Source organism: Cyrtonyx montezumae, unplaced genomic scaffold (assembly GCF_038088225.1).
Source record: "Cyrtonyx montezumae isolate F1298 unplaced genomic scaffold, pur_monq_1.0 scaffold_44, whole genome shotgun sequence".
In the NCBI taxonomy this organism is placed as follows: Eukaryota; Metazoa; Chordata; class Aves; order Galliformes; family Odontophoridae; genus Cyrtonyx; species Cyrtonyx montezumae.
This window is the reverse complement of record NW_027072050.1, coordinates 142,747-155,587: the sequence shown is the minus strand read 5'-3', so window position 1 is coordinate 155,587 and position 12,841 is coordinate 142,747. Positions and strand designations below refer to the sequence as shown.

At 65.1% G+C, this 12,841-nt stretch overlaps 1 protein-coding gene across 2 annotated transcripts; it reads left to right on the top strand.

Annotated features, from left to right (window-relative positions):
* The first annotated feature begins 5,518 nt into the window (after positions 1 to 5,518).
* LOC136055500 (transducin-like enhancer protein 1) lies at positions 5,519 to 12,790 on the top strand. Of its 2 annotated transcripts, XM_065747287.1 has the most exons (20): positions 5,519 to 5,557; positions 6,111 to 6,235; positions 6,479 to 6,542; positions 6,764 to 6,808; positions 8,247 to 8,309; positions 8,441 to 8,515; positions 8,979 to 9,171; positions 9,426 to 9,442; positions 9,617 to 9,721; positions 9,808 to 9,852; positions 9,947 to 10,102; positions 10,446 to 10,575; positions 10,648 to 10,817; positions 10,885 to 10,961; positions 11,140 to 11,389; positions 11,611 to 11,858; positions 11,968 to 12,115; positions 12,204 to 12,354; positions 12,454 to 12,530; positions 12,624 to 12,790. In XM_065747287.1, the coding sequence occupies exons 1-20, from the start codon at positions 5,534 to 5,536 to the stop codon at positions 12,729 to 12,731; spliced, it is 2,271 nt and encodes a 756-aa protein (XP_065603359.1). In that variant the 5' UTR covers positions 5,519 to 5,533; the 3' UTR covers positions 12,732 to 12,790. The 2 variants fall into 2 exon arrangements, with proteins under 2 accessions (XP_065603359.1, XP_065603358.1); XM_065747286.1 differs by having other exon boundaries at positions 10,446 to 10,817.
* The last annotated feature ends 51 nt before the right edge of the window (positions 12,791 to 12,841 follow it).

The window sequence follows — 12,841 nt, the reverse complement described above, 5'->3', positions numbered from 1 at the left end:
GGGCCTATCCCAGTGCTCCAGGGCCTATCCTGAGGCCTATCCCTGCACCCTGAGGCCAATGCGAAGGCCGTGGGGCACTGCATCCCTATGCACCCCGAGGCCTATCCTGGCACCTTGAGGTCTATTCCAAGGCCTTTCCCTGCACCCTAAGGCCTAATCTGGCACCTTGGGGCCTTTCCCTGCACCCCGAGGCCTATCCTGGCACCTTGAGGCCTATCTCAAGGCCTATTCCAGTGCTGCACACCTTATCCCTATCAAACACTACCGCCTTAGGAGCACAAACCCTCACAGCACAACGGGAGGAGGACGGCCTGCCGGGTGAGCGCTACTTATTTTGGAAAGGATTGGAGCAGCCCAGAGCTCGGCTCTGTTCCCTGATGAACTTAACAGCCATTCGGTGGAGCACGGGGCTGCTCCAACCCTTTGGGAGCTGCTTCGGTGGGTCCTCTATGGGGTGGTCAGGGCAGGGGGAAGGGAGAAATCTTCTGTGGTAAAGGGGGGGGGGGGCAAAGGGACGTGGAGCTGCACATGGGGCTCTTATCACTGGGGGAAGGTGGGAAGTGGGCTGCATCCGTCCCAGCTCTAAGCTGCAGCTGCCTCTGGCATGGGTGAGCTGTGGACCTGGACAGAAGCGACATGCGTTTGCATGATGATGTGTTTTTGTAAAAATGTGTTTTTTGAATTAGATCATTGAGAAAGAATGTCTGTCTCGGGCCTGCTCTCTTGTTCCCTGGATGCTCCTGACCTTGGGGTTGAAGAACTCAGGGCTGCAGCTTTGGACGGGATGAGGCACTAAAGCAGGAGCCCACAGTTCTGGGGGAGCACAGGGCTGAGCCGTGGGGCTTTGAGCAAGGAGCAGTGGGGCTGGAGGGAGCCCCGGGCTCCTTTGCTCCAAGGGGGGGTTCCAGGGCCCCTTCTGGCTCAGGGACCTGTGGCCTGGTAGCTCCCAACCCAGCGCTGCCTTGAGCAGAGGGGAGCCTCTGCGCTTCCCAGTGTCTCCGTGAGGGGGAAGGGAAGGTGGCTGGAATCGTGTGGAAAAAGTGACGTTGTGCGCCTGCAGCTCCCTCTGCTTCTCCGGGTGCCAGAGCTGGGGGAGGCGCGGAGCTGCCCGCAGCCCTCCCTCTGAAAAAGGGGAGCGGTGGGGGTGGGCAACGGCCCCCACCTCCAGTATGGGGCTCTTCTGCTTGGAGCCAGGCGGAGATGGGGCTCACAGCTGTCTGATGTGGGGCAGGGGGAGCTGTGTCCCACCTCCCTGGCTGTCTAGCTGTGTCCTGCAGAGCTCTTGTGGCGTAGGGACAGCCGGGCAGACTCTGTGCCTGGGCACTGGGCTCTGTGTGGGATCTGTACCCAGGGCTGGCAGATGGGGCCCAGGAGCAGCGGGGTTCCCCCTTTTCACGGCTGGAATCCTCCTGCCTGGGCACAGCAGACACTGTGTGTGCCCCAGGCTCGCTGTTGGTGCTCTTACAGTGTGGGTTGCTCCAGTCTAGACAAGCCCTGACCAAAACTGCCTCCTGCATGGAGGGAACTCCCTCTCTGCTTGCTGCTCTTATTTTGCTCAGAGAACTTTCCTCCCTGGTCCCTCAGCCACATCCCTTCTCCTGTCCCTGCCCTCTGTGCTGCTCCTTCTATATCCAACGGTACAAAACAATGCAGTGGAGCTGCGAGGGGTGGACGGCAGGGCATCTTGGCTGCAGTTTGCAAGCAAAGGAGTCAGGGAAATGCAGCACAGCCCAGGGTGGGCACTTGGCTCTGGTTCTGGGATCAGCCTTAGCACAGGAGCTTGGAGGGTGGCAGCAGCCGGGGGCCGTGGTTCAGCTCCAGCTCCTGGCATTGCCTCGACAGCTCTGCACAGCCAGGAACGTGCCTGCTCCTTTCCCCTGAGATCTGATTTCGCCCCTTGGATGCATCTCTGGAAAAACCAGCTGGGCCACAATGCAGCAGTGTGCTGCTCAGCGTGGAGGGCAGGGCTGGGCCGGAGCTCTGGGAGCTCGCTGTGTCCCTGCCTGCGGCTCTGGCTCAGCACACAGCCGAAGCCCCCGCTACCCTGCCGTGGGAGGGAGCTCTGCAGCCACACATCTGCGAGCGGTGCGGGGCTGCGGCTGCAGGTATCCTCCCCACAGTCTCAGGAAGGAGTGGGGATGCCGATGGGACGCTGTCCATGCACCGGTCCTCGGAAGCAGAGACACGAGCCAGGTGCTGGGGAAGATGGAGCAGGGGACGGAGTAAGTGCCTCAAGCAGTTTCCAAGCCTCAGTTTCCCTGCTCCAGGTTTGCTGTTGCACCAAGCTCGATGGCTGGCAGGAGCTCTGGGTGCCATGCTTGGCATTCAGGCTTGGGGAAGGGCGAGCCGTAGCCCTGGGCATCGTGCTGCCTCACAGCCAGGGCATCCAAAGCCCTCTGCAGCGGTGACTCAGGCGTTAGGGATGCGGTGCTGGGGCAGACTGTGCCCCAGGCTGAAGCCGAGCATCGTTGGTCTGTGAGCAGTGCCAGGGACCTGCTCTGAGAGCCATCCTGTTCCCAGCGGCAGCTCCATGCGCTCAGCCAAGACATCTCCATTCCAAAAGCAGCCGTTTCTGGCAGCGCTGAGCCAGGCTTTGGCTCCCAGCCCTGGGCTGCCTCCCCCAACCTGTGCCTCCCGCTGCCACGCTGCATCCTCCCTCCCCTCCCCCTGGCACCTGCGGCTCCTCCACCCCCGGTACCGGTGCCAGTGGGTCCATCTGGGTCCATTTGCCCTGGCCCCAGCCCCAGGTTGCCTCCCGCTCTTGGCATCCTTCCCAGGCTCCTGGGGCACGGGGCTGATCTTCCCAGTGCCCCCAGCATGCTTCCAGGAGTGGGCAGAGGCCTTGCCAGGAAGGATGTTACTCATCCTCTAAACATCCTTTTCCCTGGCCGGCAGCCACCAGGAGGAGACTGCCAGCAGATGAGCAGCGGGAGCACGAGGTGGTCCCCGCTCAGAGAGGGGACCGATGCCCGCGGGTGGGGGTCTGCACCTTTTGGTGGGGGGATGCTTGCAGCTCCCTGTCCCAAGTACAGCACGGAATTGGGGAAGCTGAGCCCGAGCCCTGGAGCTGGCTGTGCTTGCCAGGGTCCCCCGGGCAGCCCGCAGCACTGGTACCAGCCCTTGTGTTCTGCTGGGAGCTCGGTGGGAGCACTGGTGTTATTTCTACCCCGTGCTGCAGGAGGAGGAGGAGGAGGAGGTTTGGAAAGACTCAGGTTCGCTGTTGCTGTGCCCGGCGCTGAAGGGCAGCACGGCTCCTGGGCGTTGCAGCCTGACAGTATTTAAAGAGAGCCTATAAAGAAACAACAACAAAAAGTCGAAGAGCGACTTTTGACACGGTTTGAGGATGCCGGGACAAGGAGGAATGGGGCTTAGCTGAAAAAGGGGGAGAGTTAGGTCAGATTTAGGGGGGGGGGGGAAATGCTTCACTCGGAGCTTTTGCCCGGAGGAGCATCCCCGGAGCGGCTGCGGGCGGCAGAGGGCAGTAGGGGTCCGGCGGAACCGCATTGCAGCCGCTGCCCCCCGCCAGGAGCCCCGACCCCCACCCGCCCCGTGTCCCCACCCAGAGGGGGTACAGGGCTCCGGGTGTCCCAGGGAACACGGTCTCAGACTGTGCACCCCCCCCGCGCCCCCCCAGTTGTGCCCTGGAAACGCTGAAACGTTCCCGGTGCCACAAAGAGTGCTTTGATCACGCTGGAAAAAAAGCAAGGGAGTGGGGGGGGGGGGGGGGGGGAAGGCAGAAAAAAGCAGAAGAGCAAAAGGAGAAAGGGAAAAAAGGAAAAGCCCTCCCGTAGGACGGCTGCTGGAGGATGCCCCATCCCCTCTCCGTGCCCCCCCACTCCCCCTCTCTGCAGCCCCGGGGTCAAAGACCGTCTCTTTCCAACCCCACCCCCTCATAAGAAGGACCCCCCCCTGAACAGGCTGCTCACAGCCCCATCCGGAGCCCTGACCTCCTCCGGGTGGGGGCACCCACATCCTCAGCCTCCCTGAGCAACCTGCCCTGATTCCCCCCCCCCGGCCTTTACAGCACAGAATTTCTGCCCACATCGCCCCTCAATAAACCCACTTAACCTCCTCCCGTTGCTACGGGCCCCCAATAAAAGCCCCCCCCCCCCAAGATGGAAACCCCACTGCAAAGCCTGGGGCCCTCAGTGTACCTCCCCCCCTGTCCCAGTCTGCACCCGTGGGTGAATTGGGAAGTGGAGGGGTTGGGGTTCCCCCAAGGTGGGGGGGAGGGTGGGGGGACTGGGGACAAACGAGGCCAAGCTCTGAGCTCTGAGCTGCTGTCTCTTTTTTTTTTTTGGGGGGGGGGGTCTTTGAATACATAGAGATCCATATTTCCCTTTTACACCGCTGCTGCCCTAACGTGACCTCGGCCAAGGCCTGGGGGGGGGGACCCCGAGAAAGGGGCTGGGGGGTGGGGCTGAAGGTCAGGAGGAGGGAGGATGGGACCATGGGTTTGGGGGGCCCGGGACGGGGGCTCTCGCAGCGCTGCACCCCTGCGTGACGCGGGACATCCCCCCACCCCCCCACGAAGCGGGTGAGGATGAGAGCGTGAATTTTTCATTACTTTTTTGCCTTAAAATGGGGGGAAGATTGGGGAGGGGAGGGGGGCGCTAGCGGCGGTCGCTGCCTAAATCCCAGTCCCCTCCCCCGGCACTGAGCCCCCTCCCATCCCGGGCTCGCTGCCCTCCGGCACCGCAGGGGTTAACGCCGATTTCCCCCTTCCCCCCCCCCCCCCCTCCATTTCCAGCGCCGTCTCCGCAGATTGACACATCCTCCTGGCGGCCCGGCCCCGTTCGCCAATAGGAAGCCAACCCCTCGCTCCCCACGTGGGGGCGGGCCGCCGGCGCGCTCTCCCATTGGCCAACCGCCGCCGAGAGCGCCCGCACGGGCCAGGCCCCACGTGGAGCCGCGCTCCTTCATTGATCGCTCTCCGCAAAGCGGCGGCCGCGGGGGGGGGGGAGGGGGGGGGCGGCGGTGCCCGGCGGGGGGCTTCGGCTCTGTTCGGCGCTGCTCGGCTCTGCTCGGCTCGGGGCTCGGCTCAGCCCAGCCTGGTTCGGCTCTCTTCGGCCCAGCTCGGCTCTGCTCAGCCCCGCACGGCTCCGTTCGGCCCAGCTCGGCTCGGGACCCTCCTGCCCCCACAACCCCCCCCCCCCCATCATCCCTCCCAAGGACCGGGCCCAGCAGCGCGGTGAGTCCATCCCCGTCCCATCCCAATCCTATTTATCCCATTCCGCTCCGTGCCCACCCCCACTCCCCATCGCCCACCCCATCCCCCCTCGCTCGGGGATGGGCGGTGGCCCCGCTCCCCCCTTCCCACCCCCCACGGCGGTACCTGCGGTGTCGGAGGGGCCATTGTCTGCGCGGCGCGGTGGGGTGGGTTGGGGGGGGTGGTCGTGCGTGCCCCTCCCGGAACGGTCACATCGCGGTGTTCCCCCCCAATCCGCTGTACAGGGGCTGAGCCGGAGCTGGAGCGCCGGTCCGCGGTGCGGAGAGGAGCCGGGGGGGGGCCCGGGTCCACCCGGTGCCGGCGATGTTCCCCCAAAATCGGCCGCCGGTGAGCACCGTCCCTTTGCTGTGCACGTGGCCGTGGGATGGCCGCGGTGTCCCCAAAGCGATGGGAACGGAACCCGGGGGTGGGGGGGACAAGGCGTGGAGCCGGGGATGGGGGGCTGCGTGGGGGCACGCCGGAACCGAGGGGACGGGATCCCCGACCCTGCGGGTGGAATGGGGTCAGTGAGTGTGGGGTGGAGGTGTGGAGCGGGCACACGGCGGTGGCACGGGGACAGTGATGGTGAGGGGACCACAACGGCATGGGAACGGTGATGGCACAGGGTCCATGGTGACATGGGGGCAGCAATGGCACAAGGACCACAGTGGCACAGGGACGGCAGTGGCACAGAGACCATGGTGAGTTGGGGATGGCAGTGGCACAGGGACCATGAAGAAACAGGGGCAGCAGTGGTATAGGGCCGCTGGTGGCACAGGGACTGCAGTGACCACCTCCTCCTGCACGTGCCACCGTCCCTAATGTCCCCGCAGCCTCATCCCTGGGCTTTGGGGACTGGGGGCGGTGGTGGTGCCCCCCAACTGTCCCCTCCCATCCCCAGGGCCACCTCCCGGCGCCCTCGGCCCCCTCAGGCCCCAGCACCCCGCAGTCCCTCAAGCTGACGTACCCCGAGACCTTGGACCGCATCAAGGAGGAGTTCCAGTTCCTGCAGAACCAATATCACAGGTGAGAGCCCCGGGGGGGTCGGGGGGTGGGAACACCATCCCATCCATAGGTGGATCTGTGGGGCGGTGATGCTGTGCCATACTCACAGCCCCACTGGGGACATGGATGCTGTCCCAGTGCTGCTGGTTTGTTCAGTGCTGGGCTTGGGGCGTGGGAGCAGATGGGGGGAGGGAGATGGGGGTTGGGGGTGTCCGGGGGTCTCTCTGATCTTTTATGTGTTTTGTGGGGGTTTTTTTCTTGTAGCCTGAAGTTAGAATGTGAAAAGCTGGCGACGGAAAAAACCGAAATCCAGCGGCACTATGTGATGGTCAGTGAGAACTCCCCGCCCCACCCCATAGCTGGGTTATGGGGTTGCCCCCTCTGACCCCTCCCCCCCCTCCCAGGGGTGTATTTCATCTCAAAATGAGCTACATCCGAGTGCTGCAGCTCATGGGCACAGCAGCAGCAAAACTGGGGCTGTGGGTTGTGCCCCCCACCCCGGCTGTAGGACCCCCCACAGTCCCACTGACGCTGTGCTCTCTCCCGCAGTACTATGAGATGTCCTATGGGCTGAACATTGAGATGCACAAACAGGTGAGCCCACCCAAGGGGGGGGTCACCTGGCCTTCCTCCTTCCACCCCCCCCGGCCAAAAACCCACGTGGAGTTCTGCACCACACGTCTGGGGGGTGGGGGGCTCTGCCCCATCGCTCCATTCCCAGCATTGTGCCGGTGTTGGGAGGAGGACCATGGGGCCAGGTGGGAGATATTCCCTTTTTTTGCAGGGGGGGGGACGACATGGAAGCAGCACTAAACCCACCTCCCTGTGTGGAGCAGCCCGAGGGGCGATGGCGGTGCTGGTGGCCGGGGGGGGGGGGTTGGAGGTGGGCTGGGATGGGGGGGCAGGGGGGGGCTGTGAGCAGCGCGATCATTTTTCATGCTGAGAGCGTTAAAGTGCCACTAAATTGCACATTAACGAGCGCGAGTGAATTGGAGGCAGCTCTCCCCGAGGAGCTGCTGCCCATCAGTGCATTAGGGGAGAGAATCCATCACTGGCGGCCCCGGGAGACAGCTAAATCCTTCCCAGAACCGCCGCCTGCCACCGCCGCCGTGCTTGTTTTCCTCCTCTTCTGCTTTCCTTTTCTCTTTTCTTCCTCCCTCAGAAGCGAGGGCAGCGCTGCGCTGTTGCTGGGGGTGGTGGAGATGGCAGAAAGGTGTCCCTTGTCATCCCAGTGTCCCCCATCGACGTGGTGTCCCCCCATCTCAATATTCCCCATCCCAGGGTCCCCAGCTTGGTATCCCCATCATCCGAGTGTCTCCATCATCTCCGTGTCCCCCGTTTTGTTATCCCTACCCTATACCCTGGTACCCCCATCTCAGTGTCCCCATTATCCCAGTATCTCCCACGCCAGTGTCCCCCTCATCTCAGCGTCCCCCATCTCAATGTCCCTGTCATCCTGGTGTCACCCAGCTCAACGCATCCCCCATCTTGGTGTCCGCCCCATATCGATGTCCCCCATCTTGGTGTCCCCATCATCCCAGTGTCCCCCCCCCATCTCAATATCCCCATCATCCTGGGATCCCCCATCCCAGTGTCCCCATCATCTTAGCATCCCCTGTCTCAGTGTCCCCATCATCCTGTTGTCCCCCCCCTTCTCAATGTCCCCCATCTCAGTACCCCTACCCCAGTGTCCCCATCATCCTGGCATTCTCATTATCCCAGTGTCCCCCATCCCAGTGTCCCCATCCTGGTGTCCCCACATGAGCTGGGCCGTGCTGCCACTGTGGTGTCAGTGCCGTTAGGGTGTGGGGGGAGAAGAGCTCGTGTCCCTGTTGGGGAGATATGGGGTTTGACTGATGGTGCCAGAGCTCCCTGGGTGGTGTCAGCTTCAGGGGGCTGAGCATCCAGGCTGGGCGCTGGGGAGGGGGCTCAGTGCCCCTCAGTGGGAGTGGTCGCCCATAGGGACGATGGGGTGAGGGATGTTGGGGGGGGTCCGTCACCCCGACGGGTCCCCCTCCTCCTGTCCTTGCAGACAGAGATCGCCAAGCGGCTGAATGTGATCTGCGCGCAGCTCATCCCGTTCCTATCGCAGGAGGTGGGTGTCCCCACGCCGGGGGGGGGGGGGACAAGGTCCCATCTTCTCCCTGCAGACACCCAGACCCTGTGTACGGGGCCTGGGGGTGCCCCTCCCCGTCCCCCCCTGCCCACGTGCCCCTCTCCCCCCAGCACCAGCAGCAGGTGGTCCAGGCAGTGGAGCGTGCCAAGCAGGTGACTATGAGCGACCTGAACGCGGCCATCGGGGTACGTTGACCCTCTGCCCCCCCCCTCCCTGCTGGGCTCCTGCAGGTGATGGTGACACCGTCCCAGGGCTGCGGACCCCCACTTTAGGGGCACCCACAGCCCCCCCAGAGCCATGGGGGAGCACAGCCAGGCTGCAGTGGGGAGCAGAGAGCAGTAATGGGGCTGGGAGTGTAGTGACAGTGGGGCGTGGAGGGGGTATGGTGCTGTGCCCTGGGAGTCGTAGGGGGGGTCACCACTGTCCTCATGTCCCCACCATCCCCCTGAGACTGCAGCACTGTGGATGCAGGAGGGGCCTGGGGCAGCAACCCACCAGTCCCCGGAGGTGGCAGTGGGTGGGATGTGGTGCCCTCTGAACTGTGCTGGGGGTGCCCTGGGAGCCCGACCCTTTTCCAGCCCCCTCCCATCGTCCCCGCCCTGACCCTGCCCCTTTCTCTGCTTTCTCCCCTCGCCTTCCTCCCTCCAGCACCAGCTCCAAACGCAGCACCTCTCACACCACGCGCCCCCCATCCCGCTGACCCCCCACCCCTCTGGGATGCAGCCCCCCACTCTGGCCGGGCTGGGCAGTGCCTCGGGGCTGCTGGCGCTCTCGGGGGCGCTGGGGGGGGCCCAGCTCCTCGCCAAGGATGACCGCGGGGTCCACGACGCCGAGCACAGGGGTGAGCTTGGGGGATCCGAGGGGGGACCCAGAGGGGGACGTAGGGAGGATGCTCCCCATCAGGCTGGGAGCGGGCAGTGGGAGGTGTCCCCCTTCCACATGGCACCTCCTGGAGGTGGTGGGGAGGACTCAGCCCGGGGGGGGTCAGGGACATCCCCAAGGCTGAGCTGGGGGTCCTGGTACCCACGGGAGGAGCACAGCCGTGTCCCTGCTTCATCCCGGTCCTGCTGCGCATCCGTGTCACCATGGAGACAGAGCGAGACCCGGGTCCTGTAAGTCCCTTTTCCATCCCTTTTCCATCCCTTTTCCGTCCCGTTTCCATCCCCTTCCCCAGTGTTGTGTTAGTAGACCCCCCCAGCAGCATCCCCACTCCTTCAGCAGCCCGCAGTATGGGGCGGGGGCTGCTGTGGGACCCCTCTGCCCCTGACACTGCCCCATTGCCCCAGAGCTCTCTGGTGCTGCCCAACGGGGACCGGGCACGAGCCATCTCTGAGTACCTGAGCAGCAGCAAGAAGAGGAAAGTGGAGGAGAAAGACTTTGTGACTGACTATGTGAGTGCAGGGAAGGGGCTGGGGGGGCTGGCACGTCCCCGTCCCATCCCACCAGGCATCCACAACCATCCATTGCCACGTTGTAGGGCAGCGATGCGGACAAAAGCGAAGACAACCTGGTGGTGGATGAGGTCGGTGCAGGGGCTGCAGGGATGGGGGCAGGGTTTGCTGCCCGCCCCGCTCCTTGCTGAGGGTGTCACACACCCCCACCATCCTCCCCCACAGGACCCCTCCTCCCCGCACAGTGTCCATTCCTACTCATCCCGTGAGAACGGGATGGAGAAGCTCCCACTGGGGCGGAAGGAGCCCGCGCCGCTCAGCCCCACGTCCATGGCCTCCTCCAGCAGCGCGTCCCCATCGCGCAGCAAGGATGCACCCACGGTACGAGCACCACGGCGGTCCCACTGCACATCGGTCCCACTGGGTATATCACGGGCATCCCTTTAGGCACTGGTCCTGCTGGGCGTCCCGTTGGGCATCCCATGGAGCATCCCGCTGGGTCTCGGTCCCATTGGGCACTGGTCCCACTAGGTGTACCAGTGGGAGTCCCAGTGGGTGTCAGTCCTGCTGCCCCACGCTTGTAGGTGGGGATGTGATGCTGGGAGTTCAGGAGGGCTCGCCCTGTAGCGTTGCTGGTTTAGGGATGGGAGAATCACTGGGGACAGTGGGAGTGCCCAATGGGGTGGGAGGAGGATGGGAACGTGACGCTGTTCTGCCCCAATAGGTGGAGAAGGCCGGGACACCCAACCTCAAGTCCAGCACCCCCACATCTCAGGGCGATGCCGCAGCACCGGGATCCAGCAGTGCCCCACAGTTCCGCCCCACTGCCACCAAAGCCCCCATGGACTCCCTGGGTGAGCATCACCAGTCACCGAGCACAGCCCCAAACCCACAACCCCATCCCTTAACACCACCTCTCCCCACAGCCCTGGGCCTGAGGACCCCTCTGGGCGTGCAGAGCCCCTACTCCTTCAGCATGGCTCACCCCACTGTCAACGGGGACATGGCCGGGGCGGGCGCCTACGCCAGCCTGCACCTCGTGACCCCACAGCTCAATGGGACCGCGGCTGCCGGCAGCTACGGGCGGTCCCCGCTGGTGCGTGTCCCCCTCCCCGTGGGGCTGCGGGGATTTGGGAACTGTGCTCACGCCACGTGCCCTCCAGGTTGGGTATGACCCGCACCCACACATGCGCGTGGCGGGGCTGGCGGCCGGCATGCAAGTGGGGACGTCGGGGAAACCGTAAGTGGAGATGGAGGGACAGAGGGGACGAGGCGCGGGGACGCGGCTCTGCGGGGCGGCGGTGGCCGTCCCCTCCCTGCCCCGAGGTCCCCACCGCCGCCGCTCCCCCTCCGAAGGGCGCTCGGTGGGACCGCTGTGGCACCGCGCGGCTCCGTCAGCGCTCCGTCCCCTTTCCCAGCGCCTACTCCTTCCACGTCAGCGCCGACGGGCAGATGCAGCCGGTGCCGTTCCCCCCCGACGCCCTCCTGGGCTCCGGCATCCCCCGGCACGCGCGGCAGCTGCACAGCCTGGCCCACGGCGAGGTGGTCTGCGCCGTCACCATCAGCAACTCCACGCGCCACGTCTACACCGGGGGCAAAGGCTGCGTGAAGGTGTGGGACGTGGGGCAGCCGGGCACCAAGACGGCCGTGGCCCAGCTGGACTGCTTGGTACGTGGGGCGGGGGAAGGGGGGCACGGGGTGCTGGGGACGGGGGGGTAACATGTAGGGAGCCTGGGGGGGGCATGGGTTTGGGGTGTCCCTGCTGCCCCGCTCCACGTGGTCCAAACGTGGGGCCCTGTGCTCGAGGATTGGGGGCTGTGTGCCCCCCCCCCCCCCCATCCCGCTTTGCTGTCCTGGAGGGGCTGACGGGATCCTCCCTGCACCCCCAGAACCGCGACAACTACATCCGCTCCTGCAAGCTGCTCCCCGACGGCCGCAGCCTGATCGTGGGGGGGGAGGCCAGCACCCTGTCCATCTGGGACCTGGCGGCCCCCACGCCCCGCATCAAGGCCGAGCTCACCTCCTCTGCCCCCGCCTGCTACGCCCTGGCCATCAGCCCCGACGCCAAAGTCTGCTTCTCCTGCTGCAGCGACGGCAACATCGTGGTGTGGGACCTGCAGAACCAGAGCCTGGTCCGGTGGGTGCTGCGTGGCACCGCTCCGGATGGGGAACCCCATATCCCCTCCCACATAACACAGCTCTGACAGCCGTGCGCTTCCCATCTCCGTCCCTCTCCTCTCCCCCAGGCAGTTCCAAGGCCACACAGACGGTGCCAGCTGCATCGACATCTCCAACGATGGCACCAAGCTGTGGACGGGGGGCCTGGACAACACAGTGCGCTGCTGGGACCTGCGGGAGGGGCGGCAGCTGCAGCAGCACGACTTCAGCTCCCAGGTACGGACCGGGTCCCCCCTCCTTTGTGTCCAGACCCCCTCCGGTATCCCGGTGCTGCTCTGTTGCTGCCCACCCCCTCTGCCCCCAGATCTTCTCCCTGGGGCACTGCCCGACAGGGGAGTGGTTGGCGGTGGGCATGGAGAGCAGCAACGTGGAGATCCTGCACGTCACCAAGCCCGACAAGTACCAGCTGCACCTCCACGAGAGCTGCGTCCTCTCCCTCAAGTTCGCTGCCTGCGGTAGGGGCACTGCCCGCTGCCTTTGGGCTGCACCCGTTTTTGGGGGGTGGGGTGTGGTGCCCGAGGGGTCCCACACCTCTGCTTTGCCTCCTGCCCCAGGGAAGTGGTTTGTGAGCACGGGGAAGGACAACCTGCTCAACGCCTGGCGCACGCCCTACGGAGCCAGCATCTTCCAGGTGAGCCGAGCTGCCCCAGCGCTGCTCAGCCCCGTCCCCATAGCTCCCACGCTCCGGCTGCCATCACCCACCCCCTGCCCCCCCCCTCTGCAGTCCAAGGAGACCTCCTCCGTCCTCAGCTGCGACGTCTCCACCGACGACCAGTTCATCGTCACCGGCTCCGGGGACAAGAAGGCGACGGTGTACGAGGTCATTTACTGAGAGTCACCGAGCTGACAGCCACCGCCGGGCTCCGTTCCCGAGGGCAGACGGACACACGGCCACGGACGGACTCCACGGCAGAGGGGCGGCCCCGTGGGGCCGGAGCAGTC

Bases quoted from the DNA above. Each gene is read 5' to 3' on its own strand.
- LOC136055500 (XM_065747286.1), top strand. From the start codon at position 5,534: ATGTTCCCCCAAAATCGGCCGCCG. The intron at 10,103-10,445 runs GTACGAGCACCA...CTGCCCCAATAG, and splicing joins GCAGCAAGGATGCACCCACG to GTGGAGAAGGCCGGGACACC. The intron at 11,390-11,610 runs GTACGTGGGGCG...CTGCACCCCCAG, and splicing joins TGGCCCAGCTGGACTGCTTG to AACCGCGACAACTACATCCG.